The sequence below is a fragment of the Pseudonaja textilis genome, chromosome 7 (assembly GCF_049901715.1).
Source record: "Pseudonaja textilis isolate UNSWEBS1 chromosome 7, rPseTex1.2, whole genome shotgun sequence".
NCBI classification, from domain to species: domain Eukaryota; kingdom Metazoa; phylum Chordata; class Lepidosauria; order Squamata; family Elapidae; genus Pseudonaja; species Pseudonaja textilis.
In genome coordinates this window covers 38,256,189-38,274,349 of record NC_141996.1, presented here as the reverse complement: position 1 = coordinate 38,274,349, position 18,161 = coordinate 38,256,189, and the positions used below count along the sequence as shown (strand labels likewise).

Below are 18,161 nucleotides of genomic sequence, written 5' to 3'. Positions count from 1 at the left end.
TGTTTTATATAATTGTCAAATTTCAGTTCCACAGAAGACATAGGTTTAGAAGTTTGGATGCAGTGGTGCAGTGGTTAGAGGGCAGTACTATAGGCTATTTCTGCTGACTGCCGGCTGCCTGCAAGTTGGCAGTTCAAATCTCACCAGGCTCAAGGTTGACTCAGCCTTCCATCCTTTTGAGGTGAGTAAAATGAAGACCCAAATTGTTGGGGGCAAAATGCTGACTCTATAAACTGCTTAGAGAGGGTGTAAAGCGGTATATAAGTCTAAGTGCTATTGCTACTGTTATTCTGTAAGTTAGCCCATTTATGGTACGGTACCTTGGTTGAAAAAGATGATGCACAGTTTTGCCCAGTTAGATTCAATGCATACAGATAAAGATACTTTGTATTATGCCCATTGTTTCACATAGTTTAGCATCAGAAAAGCATATATATACAATATAGGCCTGCATACTTTTGTATATGTGTGTGTGTACATACATATACACACCATGCAATAGGAATGATACTGCAGGCAATATGGATTCTTATGTAATAGCACATGGGAATGCTGCAGCTATAATATCAACTAATAAAACTGAAGGAATGCAAATGTGTGTTGGAGCAACAGGAATTCATCAGAGATTAAGAACTTTCCTTATAGTTGTCTTTATTAGGATATAACTTCCTCCTTAGAATTTATAAATTTATAATTGCTACTTAGTATTGTGGTATACCATGATCTTAATTATATAATTATTACTTGTATTTTTTTTATTTATTAGAGTTTATTAGTCAAATTGAGTACTTTCGTTACATAGAGCAAGCAAAAAAGAAAACAAAGATTTACACTGATTAAATGTGATTCGCTTCACAGTGCTAACTGGCTATTAATATGATCTTTGGATAACATGATCACAATTTTTTCTACATGTTGCCCTGACTAGCATTGAGGTTCAAAGGATGTTTAGAGCTATGAGACTAAAAAAAATTAAGATGTTATGGCCTCCTCCATGCATGTGTCAGCAGAAAATATTTCTCTAAATCAAGGGTCTTCAAACTTGGCAAGTTTAAGATTTGTGGACTTCAACTCCCAAAATTCTTGAGCTAACATGTCTGGGGGAAGAATTCTGGGAGTTGAAGTCCACAAGTCTTAAATCTGTCAAGTTTTAAGACCCTGCTCTAAATAAAGTATCTTCAGCAATTGGTAGTGATAAAATCTCTATAAGGCCATTACATACACAGAAGTTCAGACACTATAACACCTAGAACTACTAGTCTTCATCTAACTTTTGATGAACTACCACATGGCAGTTTTTGTTTCTAAATTGAATCAGGTTATTTTTTCCTGGCTTGGACATTACTCTGTCCTCCATTCCTTCTCATAAGCTAACCCTTTGCTTATGACTATAAAGCTATCTGAAATCTGGTATTCTCAAACTGTGTTTTGACTGCGGTTCCCGGAGTTCTCCAGCAAGTATGTCTTTGGGGAATTCTGGGAACTGTAATTAAAATATGCTAGAAGGTGCTAAGTTTCCAGACTTCAGGTTTTGTGATGTTTTTATGATAGACAGATATTTTAAGTGACAGTAGGTTGTGTGCCCTACATACGGTGATATAGGAAATAGGTTAAAAATATAAAAGGTTTTCTAAATACTTCTATTTCTAAATTCAGCAACTTAGATTGTTATATTCAAGGACTTTTCTGACAGCTTTTACTGAGTGGTTTTATTAAATAGCAGGCTGCCATGGAATCAGGGAGAGACAAATAAATTAATAGACTGGCATTCCACAAATTGAGAAATAGGAGAAGTAAAATTTATTACAAGACAAAACTTGGCAGAACTGGTCAACTATGTATTGGTCCAGAAAGCTGCTTGGCATTCTAACTTTTAATGTTAAGGACAACAAATTCCAGAAAGTAAGAATATCCCTTTAAATTGTTGGAAGTTGCCACAAATCAGTATTGCTTTGTTTGGGTATTTTCCCACGTCATTGTAGTTGTGCTTTTAAAGTTGTAGCAACATTTCGGCAGAATCTCATCTGCCATCATCAGGCTTCTGTATATACAGAGCCTTATGATGGCAGATAAGATTCTGCCGAAACGTTGCTACAACTTTAAAAGCACAACTACAATGACGTGGGAAAATACCCAAACAAAGCTGAATGCCCATATATATGTGTGTGTGTGTGTGTGTGTGTGTGTGTGTCTCCCCCCCCTCTATCTATCTATCTATCTATCTATCTATCTATCTATCTATCTATCTATCTATAAATTGACCAGGAAAGGAAAAGAAGAACCAAGCACTATTTACATGCAAAGATTTCCGAGCTCCTCCAGTCCCGTCTTTTTAAGCATAGTCTGCTTAGCCCTTGAGAAATATTACCTGGTAACTTGACAGTGACTTCAGTCCGGCCAGAAACTTCCTCTGCCAATTTATACCAGGCATGGTTAGGATTGAGCAGCCACTCTTCCACATGGCAATAGTAGCTACCGCTGTCACTGACCTGTGCCCTTTGCACCGTCAGACTGAAGAGACCCCCGGAGAGCGACCTCTCAAATTGCAATCTTCCCTTCAGCCCTTCTTCTTCCGCATAAGTGCCATACTCAAATACAGAGCTGTGAGTGGTCTTCAGAATCAGCTTCCCATCTGTGTCTGAGGGTCTATGAACATACCATAGGACTGCAAAATGAGAGTCTGGGCTGGTTTGAGACTTGACAGAGCAATTCAGAGGGATAGGCTTATTTGCCACAAGAACTATACTCCGCTTTGATTTGCTGACCTGTAGTTTTGTTACTTGGAGGTGGCGTAATGGAGGAGAAGAGAAAGAGAAATGCATGGATCAATTAATTATAGTGGAGACTTTACTATTGTGTTAAGCTTAAGATAGAAACTGTTATTATACAACAAAATAATTTAATGCACTTTGCAGCTGTTTAATCAATGTTATACAATTTAAGCCATCTTATGCTTCTTAACAGTCATCTTTTAAAAACCATAGTTAATATTTATATAAACACTTTCCCTATCTTCAAATGTGTGTTACCTAACTCATCACTTAATAATCTCTAGTTAATACTATATAAATAACACTAACAGAGATAATACAATGTATTACTTCTAATTATACATTTTTAAAAAAATGTACCAGTTAAATAAAGCAAAACTTCCCAAACATTTTAGGACAATATATATGCAGGGCGTAAAATATATTGAAAGATCAAGAAGATATAATTTTGTATTTCATTTTCCATTATTTGTATGCCATATGGAGAAAAAAGTTAATTTCTTATTTTACCCATATTCTTTTCTTTAACTTGTTTTCACTTTTATCCACCAAAATGTAAACAAACAGAACTTGGAGCTAACACTTCAGAATAATCAATTGTGTAAATAGATTTTTTTAACAAAATTTATAGTAAGGTGTGAGTATCAGTTATAACGAAGAAAATTAGAGATTCCATTATAATTCTAATTCTAAGCCATTAACTATACAATAATAATCACTTTTATAAACTATTAGATAACCTGTGACCAGTTGGTCATCCTTTCAGATATATTTCTTCACCTAAACAGAGAATGCAAGTCCAAATGCCTTGCCATGGTCCCTCTGTCAGCCATGGCCACATGACCCCCACTGACTTTTTCCCTCCAAATTTTCCCATTGACTTGTGGGAAGGTATCAAGGAACATTACAAATGAGGATCACATGACTATAGAAGCACAACACCACAGTACTGGTGAAATGGCAAGAATTTCCAAAAATTTCAGTCTCACTGATATTATGTAAGTTATCCCATTTGAGATACCTTACAGTCAGGAGAGTTTTAGTAGTATACAGATTCTCCACTACTTTGGCGCTTTAAAACATCACAAGATGTAAAGTTAAATGTTACACTTGTAACACAGCAGGCAACACTGTGACTATTCTCTGACTTGAGGCAATTAGTAAAGTATTTTCCGCATATAATGTAAAAATAAAAAGTCCCCTGAAAAACTAACCCAGGAACTTCCCCAATGTCTTCATTGAAGGAAAAATGTTGATATGACATAGTATACATGCCCACACCCACACTCTAGACCAGGGGTGTTAAACTGGGTTTCTTTGAAGGCCGGTTCAGCATTGTAGTTCTCTGCAGGCCGGACAGGGGGAAGAGGGGAGAGATGCCTCCTGCTGTCTAAAACAGGGTGCAGGGGTGTGTGTGGCCCCTGCACCCTGTTTTTGGCCTTGCTGGCCTCCTACAGCACTCAAACCATTTCTGGCCTGAATGGTCTCCTGCAGCACCTCCCGTGCTCGCTCCGTTTTGGCCGGTAGAGTGCTGCAGAAGGCCATCCAGGCTGAAAACGGGGCTCAAGGGGTCATGCGTACCCCCCACATCTCATTTTGGCTGCCAGAGACACTGTGGGCTAGCCCTGCTCGATTTAAGCATCCCATGGGCCAGATCCTGCTCGTGGGCCTTGAGTTTGACAGCCCTGCTCCAAACTGGCCTAAGTGTATTTCTGTTGATTTTTAAAACAATCCCACGTACCCACCTTCGCATTAAAAGCCCCCATTCTATTAATCCTTGCTTGCTTATCTGCTATAAAGATAGTAACAGAGGAGGAGGAGAGGAGGGGAATGAGGGGAGGAAGAGATACTTCTCAAGATACAGTAATAGGAGTTTGTCTTTCTAATATAGGTTTATGCATCTCTGCAAACATTAGAAGTTCCCCTGGAGCCAATATTGCTACTGGCTTTAATCAGTATGCTAATAAAGACTAGAAAGCTGTGCTATGCAATGATGTGACATATAGAGGAGTGAAGACCTTCTCACTTCTCTCTAGAGAGTTTACTTTTCAGGGAGGCTTAAACTCATGCTAAACAGATACTTTCTAACTTATCAGTCTAAGAGAATAATGTCAGCTACCAAGTTCAAAAGAAAAAGGGTTATTCTTCCTGGCCCTGCCAGTCCTCCAAGTCTCAGAATGAAAAAGCAACCAATTGACAAAAAAAGAACGGAAAAAAAAGAACCCTACTTCTCCCATTGCTGTTTCTACTCCCCTAGCTAACAGTTTATTTTTAATTGGTACTGGATTATTTCCTGGTACTGTTGCTAAGGGAGCATCAGTTGCTATAACCTCAGTTGCTATAGTAACTATATGTTAAGCGTGGAGCTGTAACACTGCTATTAAAGCAGTACACATACAATCCCAAGCATTATGTCTCTTTACATATGTGTAGATCTAACATATCAGTTCCTATATCTGTGGGAATATGCTGCAATTGCATATAGCAAGACAAGGAGCAATACAAATCCCCCCCCATTCCCTCCTTTATTCTTTTTTAAAAATTCATAGGAAGATAGAAAAAATAGAGTCCCTTTGAGATAAGCCCATGAACTGAAAAAAGAGTTCCCCAGTTGGCATCATGTTGTAATAGCTTTGCACCACCCTGTGGCCCATTATTGAAAAATTAAATGTTTTTGCTTTTGAATGACAATTGTCATTATGTTGTCCAGAAAACTATGGAAATAATTTTGAAGGTTATAATTTTAATCAGGCTTGTGTCCAGTAGATGGTGAAATTTCACACAACTTCAAATTGTTCATTGGGAAAACCTTGTCAGCTGATTACCAAAGTTCTGCAAAGGGTTCTAATTTGAGGGCTGTATATTAATGGATCTGCTTTCCATTTCCAATTGCTATAATGCTGCTTGGTGTCTCTTTTTTTCTACAGATTTTAATGCTAAGATGCATCACCTCTTGTGAAAGGCAAAGCATCTCAATACAGCACACTAGCTTTACCTTTTTAATCACTGTTTGAAGGGAGCAGGCAATTTATTTAGCCCAAGATTTTTGTCCTTTGAGAATTGCATTTCTGTACTGAAATACACACACACACACACACACACACACACACAGAGCACCAAAATATCAGCACAAATTTTTCACAGCAAAGTAAGGTGTAAAAATGGGACATTAAGCCTCTGCAAAACTTTCATATTTTAAAATCTTTCAGCCTTGCAACAAAGAAAGAAACAGGTCCATTGTAGGGGATACAATAGGGTGCTGGCAAGCTAATATAACCTCAAAGCTACATATTATATACTCTTGCATTAAAAAATGTTCATTCTTCCATGATCTGACAGTGAAAACATTTGCACTTATGTTATTAGCACATCACAGCATTATGGACGATCTTCTTGGAAGAGAGTATATAGTCTGCCAGGCAAATACCATTTACCATTTGTACTTGCCTGGAAAAAGTGAAAGTAACTATATCAGGATATTAAACGATAGCAATCAAAGATAAATTGGCATATCTGTCATTGGCTACCACTGCACTTAGAAACAATTCATGAAAAGTACTACAGTAGTATAAAGTTTAGATGAAAAGGTATTGAAATTCTATTATGGATAGCCAAACAGATGCATACTCCTTTAAGTAGATACACAATGCATTTGAAACATATAAAAAGCTATAGCTGTCTCACAATTTTCAGTCTATTACACTCTTGCAAGAAAATTAATTAGTTGCAATCTCTCCACCACCAGATCAATAGAGAAAGTAGATAAATGTTGGCTCTGCTTATGCTGTCAGTGACATTAAGAAACAATACAGCAATAGCTCAATAAGCAATGGCAGAAAGAAAAATATTTCAAGAAAACAATGACTGTTCAATCCAATTATTTAATGAATATTCAGTCACTTGGAAAAAATAAGGAAAGAATTAAAAAAGAAACTGAGGACATATATTGGCATCTGAGTCATCAGATCAAATTATGATCCTTTGTGGCCTTTAAATATTTTTAACTTAAATATTATATGAAACTACACACTCTTGAATTCATAGCTAGGAAAATATCAATTGTTATTTCTGTTGTTACCAAGGCAGGGAATTTCCATTTTTATTCAAAAGAAAATAACAAATCCGTAAATAATAAATAAAATAAAATAAAATGAACAAATCCATTGATCCAACTATGGTCTCAACACACACACACACACACACACACACACACACACACACACCCCTCAACTGATTTGGGTGCTGAAGGTTGCAAATATACAGAAGAAATTTAATAACAAATAATCTTTGCAGCTGAAGAAGACAAGTGAGAGAACCTAAAATATCTCATGTTGCACTGGCCACCCTGATTAGACAACTCTCTATGATCAAAATAAATACACAGATGTAATATGTGCCCTCACTTTCCTTCCCGATAATACTAATTGATTTTTTTAAAAAATTCTTGAATTTGGAGGATAGAAATCTTAAACCTGGCACAGGTTATTAAATATTTGTCTGTTATTATTTTTAATGCATATTCTCTCATGGGTCAGTTTGATCCAGTGCTTAAGACACTAGACTAGAAACTAGGAGACTGAGTTCAAATCCAGCCTTAGCCATGAAAGCCAGCTGAATGACCTTAGGCTAGTCATTTTGTCTCATTCCACTCCACCCCACTGGGATGCTGTCTTAGGGAAAATGGGAGGAAGCAGTATTAGGTATGTTTGCTACCTTGAGTTAAATGTAAAAATAATAAAGGCGGTGTGTGTGTGTGTGTGTGTGTGTGTGTGTGTGTGTACACACACACACACACACACACACACACACATATGATAAAAAGAAGAAAAAATCCATGACTGCTTCCCTAATTAATCATCTATTACTGTCCCCTAATTAACCATAATTAATCGAGCTAAACCATTGGCAAAATGTTCCATATAGTAAGAAGACTTGTTCAAGAACTCAAAGAGAAGTAGGGGAGATGATGAGAAAAACGCTGATATATAGACAAAGCAGCACTAAAACTTGATACAGAATGCCATGGGAAACCAGTTTGCAATAAAGAGAGTCAAAATCTGTTTTGTCCTACTTTGAAGGTACACTTCCCTGGAGGCAAGCAATCTTCAAAGACAGCTTTCTCTTACAGAGAACTTACGAAATATTACAAAGTTTCCCAGTACTTGCCCTAGTTTTATAGTCTCTGACAGAATTTGGTGTTTTTGATGTAGGAGAATGAAGGACAACAGGGTATGCAACAACAAAAAGTTAAGAAGAACTGTAATGAAGAATTCTCATTTGTATGTTTGCGACAGAGTTTAAATGAATTTCAGAAATAATCAAATTATTTTCTAATCTCAAAGTTATGGCTGAAAACATGACATCATGTTTACTTTCACTCAGTTCTTCTTGTGAAAAATGCTTTCCCATTTATATGTCATGAACATACAAATGAGAATTCTTCATTCATAACAGTTCTTCTCAATTTTTTGTTGTTGCATATTCTGTTGCCACTCATTCTCCTGCATCAAAAATATCAAATTCTGTATGGAGACTCTTCACGTGTGTGCTGATTCCTGGAGAGCCTTTGGCAAGTCCCTGCAATTTTCTTAGCAAGGTTTTTCTTTGGGAGAGTGGGGGAAGTATCTTGCCATTGTATCCTTCCGAAAGTTGAAGGAGAGTGAGCTTTCACAGCTAAGGTAGGACTTAGAACTTAGGATCTCCTAGTTTAAGTTTGGTGCCTTAATCACTACACTAAATTGGTTCCTGATGTATGTGTATTTTAAGATTATTTTCATTGTTACACAAGTTTGTAAAAAACTTGCTACCTGGACTATTACTTCTTATATGCATTCATGGTTTAATACAGTATTTTCGTTATGTCTCCACTGTGTTTTGATATTTATAATATTTAGCAAGGACTTTGTGAAGTTCCTTCCAAACACGCATAACTTTCCTAATATCAAACCTCAGGGAAATATATTTGATCTCATAAAAGTTATTGCCAACAAAGGAGGAAATATCTAATCCAGTATCCAGATCTAAGTAGATTGTTAGAGTTTCCCTGACAAAGCCTTCATCCTCAGAAAGCAGGAACAATTTAAAAAACTTATACAAAGAATCTTGACAGTATTGGAAATGTCTATGACCATATCGTACAACAAGGCATCCTCACATTGAAAGTCATTTTTTTTTATAGCAGTTATCTGTTTACAATTGATATTAAGAATACTGTCTGAAAGGCCATTGGCAAATGTAGGTACAGTTTTGGAATCATTAAACTGAAAGAGGCGCAAGAATGATATTGGGAAATTCCTTTTACCAACGGAATATAACAGCAAAGATGAACGGTTCACAATGAAGTCAATTTATTTTCTTGGAGAAAACGATAATCAAACAAAAATAATAGAATTAGAGACACAGGGTATATGAACAAATCCCTAAGATATGCAATACTCTGGTTGCTGCATGCACTATCCTCTTGCATAACATAAAAAAAATCCAACTCAAACTGCATTAACTGTGCCAGAAATTGCATTAGAAAGCTAAATGAGAATATGAGCAAGAGATGCAGTGTTAGGTTGTGAAACTATTATTAGTGCAGTTATTAATGTCATTTCACTCTAGTGTTCGGGTAACAATGAATTATTGCCCGAAAGCAGGCCAACATGATTGAATTACTATAGAGGAAAGATTCTAGATAAATATCAGCATTAACTCTTTCTGTAAGAGCCTTCAAGATCTCTCAAGAACTATGTACTATATTTAAAAGTTCATATCTGAAATTAACTCATTTTCCAAAGAAACTGGTAGTCCTCATCATGTCTATTTCCTCCCTACATTAGATATAGATTCATCCCCAAAATTACACTGTGCTCCCTAAACACACTATTCAACATTGTTGCCTTTTAAAATAAAGCTGCAAAACTCTTCACATTTTATCAAGCTTTAAGTAGACATTATTATAGAAGAAAATATATGTTGTTCATGGTTAAGTTGTGGATCCCTTGGAGCTCTTTGATCTTGGTTGTTTCCTTGAAAAAGGTTTTTTACTTGACCAGGTTACATCATCAGTATAAAAAGGACAACTTTATGACACTACAAGTGGGTTAACATTACAGTACATCAAAAACATCTCAAAAATAATTAACAGACTACACAGCATCACTGTAGTACACAAACAGCATCAGCCTCTAAAACATTTTAAGTTAACAAAAACCAGTTAGTCCAAAAAGAAAAAATAGAAGCCATCCCCAACATACAGAATAGGGACTGTAATAGTCACTATATAGGTCAGACAGGCAGAAAACTATCAGAATGCATCCATGAACACAAGTATCAGTCAGAAGACACAAGGAAAACTCCTTAATCTCACTGCATATGTACAGATTCAGTCTTAGCTTCAACTGTGAGTATCCTGGATCAAGGTAAATCCAAAAGCACTGTGGAATTCTTGGAAACTTCACATTCAGAAAAATCAACCATCAATAGATATGTACAAATAATAGCAATAGCACTTAGACTTATATACTGCTTTACAGTATTTTACAGCCCTCTCTAAGCAGTTTACAGAGTCAGCATATTGCCCCCAACAATCTGGGTCCTCAATGTATCCACCTCGGAAGGATGGAAGGCTGAGTCAACCTTAAGCACATTTACACACAATTCTAAGAAGGAAACAAAAAGACCAGAACACATGCTTTCCATCAGCCAACAGCCAGTTAAGCAGGAATCAATACAGCTAAATAATCAAGCAGAAAACAATATTGTACTTAAGGAACTTTCAAGGAGAAACCACACCACCATTGGCAGGGCAAGCTACTGGATGTAAACAGAGAGCAAACCCCTTACTCACTTGCACCATGATGTTACCAAGTTAGGTAATGAAACATCTGTTAGAAAACAACAAAACACAGAGAGCACCAAGGACTGGAGATGTTTATTTCCATGATTAATGTTGTACACACAGCATGATATATATATGTGAATAAATGGATATATTTCTATGTGGAACCATAACAAATTTGATTAAACCCCAACAAAAGTATAGGGTATCAATAGGATATAAATTATGTCCTTTGAAAGGTAAGAAATACTGTTGCCAGATGGTAGAGAAACCTGATATTTAGATTCTATTATATTCTAGTCACAATAACAAGCATATAAAAATTGATTCTGATCAGTCATATATGAGCTAAAGCAATTTATACAAAAATAAACATGTTGCTTAAAGCAGACATGAGAAAATAATATATTTTATGATATATCAGATAAATTAGCTGCCTTTATTTGTATATAATACCAATACGTTTTAAAATAACTGCAACATTACAATAATTTATAACCATTTAGCATTTGGGATCCAGTCTAAACAAGCAGATAGTTGTTGATGAGTACATTATAGCATAGGCCATTGGGGCTTCTGTGATGCTTTCTGGAATATATGCCCTGGTGCAGGCTGGCTCCATCTTTGTTGATTTAAGTCCCTGAAAACCTGATTATGCTCTTAGATCTGCCTACCCCCCCCCCACCGTGAGGTAATGAGATTGCTCATTGGTGTTTAATAAATCCTGCACCTTCTTAGCCTTTAATTACAAATTTAATTTTTTTAAATGATTTTTTTTTACATGTTAACTATTTTACAGTTTTATTGTACACACTCAGGAGTCCTCTTTTCATGAGATAAGCAGCCATGGAAATTTGATGAGTAAATAAATAAAATGGAGTCCTTTCAGATTTTCTGAACCTTTGCATAACTTTGTCAGTGAATGTTAATGGCTCAAGCTGAACTTCTGATGTATAAAAAGGAGACTGCTTGCCTACAGGTAATCCTTGACATATAATCCAAATAAGGCCTATTGCTGTTGCGTATCATGGCAGTTGTTAGGTGAAATGTGTCAATTAATGAAACCGCCCATCCCTACTCTCCCCAATGAAACATTAAATGAAGGTATCGGTTGTTAAGCAGAGAGTGGGGTGCCTCTTGGGTGAGAGAGGTCATTGGAAGCCCAGTACTGGCCCAGGACCACCTGCCCTGGCCTTTCCTAGCCCCCCTCAAGATGTCCCATGCTCTATTTCATGTGGCTTGAGACTCAACAGGCCTTTATCCATTCCCACTGGATGTCCCAGGGTTTAGGCCTGATTCCTACCCCACCAGGCCAAATATCCTTCTCCTCACTCATCTTTGAAGAACCTCCAAAGTGCTAGAATGCATGGCCACATGGCAGAGTTCCAAAACTGGCCATTTTGTCCAGGTTACAAAATGGTGCTCTCATTTGTGTCACTGCCATGTTGCCCAAGGACAAATTATTTCATTTTACTGACTTAACAAGGTCTGCACAGTGCTAAAGCTTTCTGTAGCATTCAGAAGCTTCTGCCAGACTACACAGACTTCTTGAAGGCATCAAAATGAAGCAGTTTGTCTGGAGGCCACCAATTGGTCCCTGCCCACAAATAAAAAATAGTGGCTGCATTTGGATCACCTCCATGCAGCCTAGGGATATTGCCCTCCTTCCATGACTTGAGATCCCTAGAGCTTCACCAACTAAGTATGGGGTGTGATGGGGTGTGGAGAGAAAGCCCAAGCTCTGCAGGGTTCTGGCAGGATGGGATGGGAGAAAGAGGTGGGGGAATGCTGTGATGGGTTGTAAAGGTTGCAGGGATGTTGCAGCCATTGTAACTTTGAAATGGGGTCATGTTTAGTTTTTGGAGGGGTCGGTTGTAACTTTGAATATTCATTAAATGGTCTATCACACCTTGAGGACTATCTGCACTTAATTTATTCCATAAACAAAAGTAATCATCCTTTATATTCAGTTAGAATCTTTACCTAGATAAACTTCAAACCAAATACTACCTATAATTGGTGATCACTATTTCACATCACTATTTAGGAATTTGAACCATTGCTTTTCATGACAAGCCAATTCATTAAGATTTGAGGTTTTTCTTGTCATGAACTATTCATTTCAAGTCCCCTTTCATGGCGTTTATATTTGGACTTTTGATGCTACCATTCCAATATGGCGAATTTGTTTTTCTTTAGTTATTGTCTAATATTCTTGCATGTATAATTCAGATCAATGTCTTATAATACAACATTGCACTTCACTTGACAATTTGATAGCCTAATATTCTTCTGTAAAATTCTTTGCCACAAAGTAAAATTTGTTTCCTTCAATGATAGAAGTTTGTCCAAATTCTGAGATTGCAAAGCATTCGCAAACCAAATTTCTGCCACCTCCCTGCTAGACACCACAATGAGTTTCATATTGAGGAATGCACTATTTTGTTTTACTGAGGCATCAAAAAAAACCCTGAAAACTTGTATTTTTGACTCATTTGTCCATAGAACATTCCTCCAGATCTTCATAGAACACTCTGTCTACAGAACATATCTCTAAGAAATGAAGCTAAGAAAGCAGAACTCAAGTGAGAAGCAGGATGTCAGCAATGGGAACAGATTTTAGAAGACAGTAGAGCAGAGATATTGAGAAGTGATACTTAAGAAGAACCTTAGATGATTCTAAACCAACACAAGAGTGCATGGGAAATAAACAGAAGAGAGATTTTCCTTCAGGAAGACAAATCTGAAAGAAATATGGTGGAATTATATTCATGACAACACATAGAGATGGAAGATTACAATTTATCGAAAAGCAACTCTGATGGCCCCATTGGTAGCGAAAGAAGAGTTGCAACTGGAGCCATCACATGGGTGGTTAAGCATGAATGTTCAGAGAGCTCAAGAGCTGAAGAAGATGCAGTCCCAAGTCTGTCTGGCAGGGGAGGGGCAGCAATCATCTGGATGGTCCACATGGGAGGACCAGCTGCCAATTGGCTGCCAGATGGTTAGCTGCCTATACTAGTAGGAGAAGATTAGTTAGTGGCAATGAGTGGCAAAAGACTGCCTCTGATGAAGAATAGCTGCTACTCCTGCTTGATCCACTGATGCAAAGAGCAGAGAGTAGGGAAACATAAAGGTAGTTGGTGAGTCTACTTGTGAAGCAGCAACCTTGCCCCTCCTAATGAGAAACACTGGGCTTGGGTTGATTAAATTAGGTGTGAGGGAAAGTTTGTTTGTCAGAAACAGCTGTTTGCTCCTGCAAAATACCCTCTTTGGCTCTGTGAACTTTGGACCTTGTTTTGTGAACTTTTGACTTTGTTCTCGTCCTGTGGATTTTGGACCCTACTCCGAATTTTGAACCTTTCTCTTGCCTTGCAGATTTCAGACTTGCTCTTGCCTTGTGGATCTTGTACCTTATTATTGCCTAGTAGGTTTTGGACTTTTCTCTGTAGACTCTGGAGTGTGCTCTTGCTTTGCAGAATTGTGGACCTTGCTCTTGTGAATATCGGACCTTGTCCTTGGGACTATGTTCTTGCGGTTTGAGGGAGACAGTCCTCAGGGAAATTGGGACTGAACTTTACCAAGCATAACTGTGGAAAAGTATGGGGATTGTCAGGTTGATTTGGGGAACTGCTTGATTCACGTACAGTTGTGTAATAAACATACTAGTTTCTAGCATCTGCTCCTGTTTGCATGACTCGGGTCAGCAGAGGAACAGACCAAACAGAAAGAATGAAGGTAATTAATGTAAGTAAAGAAAAGGAGAATAATTCCAGAATTGGAACATGAACATTTTGAAACTATTTGTGGAAAAAAGGAGATAGAAACAAACATGCCATCTCCATGGAATTTTATTATATACCACCTGGGCAGACAGAAGGTACTCTTGACCATTCTTTCAAATAGTCACAAGCGATTTTAATTACACAGATATCTGTTAGAACTCCAACTGTACTAGAGTCAAAAATCAATGAATCTTGTCCTCTTTTGTTGATTTCATTTGTCCGAAGGTGAAAGAAAATGATACTGGGGTTAACATTTGGCTAACATTTAGATAAATAAGTCAAATTAAAAATGGTCTAGAAAGATTTCAGCTGCATGAAAAAATGAATAAGATGGAATTTAACATAGAGAAATGTCAAGTTCTGCATTTGGTTAGGAAAAAAATAAACCACAAGTGTAGAAGGAAATGTAGTCTATGTAAAAACAATATGGCATTCTGTGTTAAGCCTGAGCCAGCAAGTGATGCAGGCTGCTAAAAGGGCAAATGATAATTTGGAGTAGCATAGAGTACAGATCACAGGAAGAAATCATTCTATTCACTACTGCTGGGTCCTCATTTTGAATACTATGTCCAATTCCTGGCACATTTTAAAAGGACAGAGGCAAATTGGAGCTCAGAGGATGGCTACCAGACAGTGAAGGTTCAGGAAATCAAGCCCTATAGGAATGGATAAAGAATATGGGTTTGATTAGCTTACAGAACATATCGCTAGGGGAAGATATGATAATAATCTTTAAATATCTGAAGGGTAGTTGGAGAACGCCAACTTATCAATTTCTCCAACACCAACGTATCAATTTCTGTGATTTAGACCTACAATGAAGGCTAAAATTCAGAAGACATTTTGTGACTGTATAAGCTGTTAGCCAGAGCAAAGACATGACAGAAGTTCTCCTTGGTGAAAAATGTTCAAATGGTAGCCAAATTGACATCTGCTAGAAAGGCTGTACTGTAATGGATCCTGCAATGAACAAGGGGTTGGATTAGATGAAGAGACAAAAACAAACTCATCAAATTTGCAGACAACATCAAGCTAAGGGGCTTAACACTTTGGAAGATAAATTCAAGATTCAAATGATTCTGACAGACTTTAATACTGGGCCTTACATAATAAAGTATAATTCAGTGGTGAGAAAAGTAAGGTCCTATACTTACAAAAACTAAATGCATAGGTATATAGTAGGTAGTACCTGGCTTAACAGTAGTAACTGTGAGAAAGACTTAAGTGTCCTAGGGGACCACCACTTAAGTGTGAGCCAGCAGTGTACTGAGGTTGCAAAAAAGTAAATGCAGTCCTAGACTGCATCAATTGAGGGATAGTATCAAGTACCATGAGAAGTGATAATACTGCTTTATACTGCACTACTGAGGCCATGGAATATTGTATCCAGTTCTGGCGACCATAATACAAAAAAGTTTGAGGATATGTGATAACTGACTAATCAAATGAATCACATATCAAAAGAAAAATGCTTTTTCATTCATTAATATATTAATGAAGTCTAACAATGTCCACAAACCCTCATAATTCTCCAAGAAGTTAAAGGTCTCCTGGGCCAATAGGGTGCCACCAAGATCAGGTCCACTTTCTCATCCAGTAGTTTTTGTACCACTTTGGGTATCAATGAGAGAGGGGGAAGGCATATAGGAGACCCCGGGGCTACTGGCACCAGAGAGTGTTGATGTTCTCTGCCCCTGGGATGGGTATCTTGGAAAGAATCTCGGGAGCTGTGAGTTCAGGGGAGAAGCGAACAGATCTATAACTGGAAGACCAAATCTCTGAACTGCTTTCTGAAACAGGTCCGGATGCAGACGCCATTCTGATTAGTCGATCGTGGCCCTGCTTAGCCAGTCTGCCTGTGTGTTTGTTAGGCCGGAAATATGCTCCGCTCTGATAGAGGTTAAGTTCCTTTCCGCCAAACGGCACAGTCCCCCTGCTTCCCACATGAGGTGTTTTGAGTGGATCCCCCCTTGTATGTTGATATGTGCTTTTGTCGTGATGTTGTCGGTCAGGATAAGTATGTGTCTCATTTGAATATGTGAAAGGAAACTGCGAAGGGCCAGGTGGACTGCCCTGAGCTCCAACCAATTTATGCTGTTCGATTGCTCTGCAGTTGACCAATGCCCTTGAGCCAAGAGGGACTGAAAATGAGCTTCGCATATGAACAGACTGGCATCCGTGGTTATGATGAGTCTTTGGGGTTCTTTCAGTGGGCATCCCTTGTTGATGGCTGGAGCCATCCACCAGTGTAGAGATAGCTGGACTTTTGTAGGAACTAACACTCTGGTCCTGGAATTGCTTAGTTCTGATCTTTGGAATGGAAGTAGATACCACTGGAGCTATCTAGTGTGGAATCGAGCTCAAGGAACAACAGAAATACAGGAGATCATTTTTCCCAGTAGTTTAGACAAATCAGCTAGAGGAACCCGTTTGAGGGTTCTGATAGATTGAGCTAAGGTTTTAATGCTCTCCTGTCTCTCAGGGGATAGAAACACTCTTCCTTCTACTGTGTCTATTATCGAGCCAAGGTGAGATAAACGGGTTGAGGGAAACAAATGGCTCTTTGCCCAATTAATGGAAAACCCATGTTGTTGAAGGGTTTGCAATGTAATTTGGGTATCTAATTCTGCCTGCCTGGATGAGGATGACAAAATCAAAATGTAATCCAGGTAGCACTGGAGTCTAACTGGAATGTTCCTAAGGTGTGCAGCCAGAGCTGCCAGAACTTTCATAAAAGTCCTAAGGGCCGATGACAACCCAAAGGGCAGGGCAACGTATTCGAAGTGTTGGTTGTTGTAGCAGAATCTGAGAAATTTGGAATGAGAAGGTCTAATTGGTATGTGAAGATAAGCCTCTGTTAAATCGATGGAAGTCAAAAAATCACCCTTTCTTATGCTAAGGAGAATGGATTGCAACGTACTCATCTTGAATTTATGGTAGACTAGAGTACAGTTGAGACTTTTAAATCTAGGATTGTCCTCCACCCCCCTGAACTTTTGGGAACTACAAAAAGAAGAGAATAAAATCCTTGTCCATGTTGATCCCAGGTTACTGGTTGGGTGGCCTTAATTTCTAGTAAGTGATTGATTGCTGTCTCCATCAGTTTCCTTTTAACTGGATCTCTGGAGATAGGACTATTCATGAAAAAGGTCAGGGGTGTGGAGGAGAACTCCAGAGCCAGACCAAATCTGATGGTGTCATGAACCCAGGAATCCGATGTGGATGAGTCCCATCGGTCTGCAAACAGCTTAATCATCCTCCAATGGGAGCGAGATCCCTGTATTTATCTTGGACGGCGAAAACCTCTGTTTCCAGTTCCCCTGAAAAATTGCTTTGTTTGTCCACCCCTGCAAGGTCTGTCAGAGAATTCTGATCTATCTGACTGCTGGGCTCCCCTATATGTTGGAGGTCTCTGGAATCTGGGGGAGAATGGGCCTTGATAATAGGGACAAAAGGAGCCTCTCCGAAAGGGCTGAAAAACTCTGCTGTCAGAGCGACGACATGAAGAGCGAAGAGCAAAGAATCTTCGATTCTGGAGGGCAGAATCTTCTTCTTGCTTCTGGTCTCAATTAGAAGCAGATCCAGGGCAGCACCAAACAATTTATCGCCCAAAATTGGGGAAGAGGCGAGTTTCCATTTGTGTTTGATATCAGCTTGCCATAGCAGTTGGCGGGCCGTAACCTGTTATGCCATGGCTTGAGCTGAAAACTTGACCAAATTAAATGTAGCATCTGCAGAAAACTCTGCGGCCGCAATTAATTTGCCGATGTCCTGGTGTGC

At 38.3% G+C, this 18,161-nt stretch overlaps 1 protein-coding gene across 3 annotated transcripts in view; it reads right to left on the bottom strand.

Moving 5' to 3' along the window:
- Positions 1 to 18,161, bottom strand: part of IGSF3 (immunoglobulin superfamily member 3) — a 121,982-nt gene that overhangs the window by 9,335 nt on the left and 94,486 nt on the right. For all 3 annotated transcript variants that reach the window (XM_026700692.2, XM_026700693.2, XM_087937482.1), the window contains one exon: positions 2,369 to 2,779. In XM_026700692.2, coding sequence (XP_026556477.1) covers positions 2,369 to 2,779 — 411 coding nt within the window. The remainder of the gene's footprint in view (positions 1 to 2,368; positions 2,780 to 18,161) is intronic.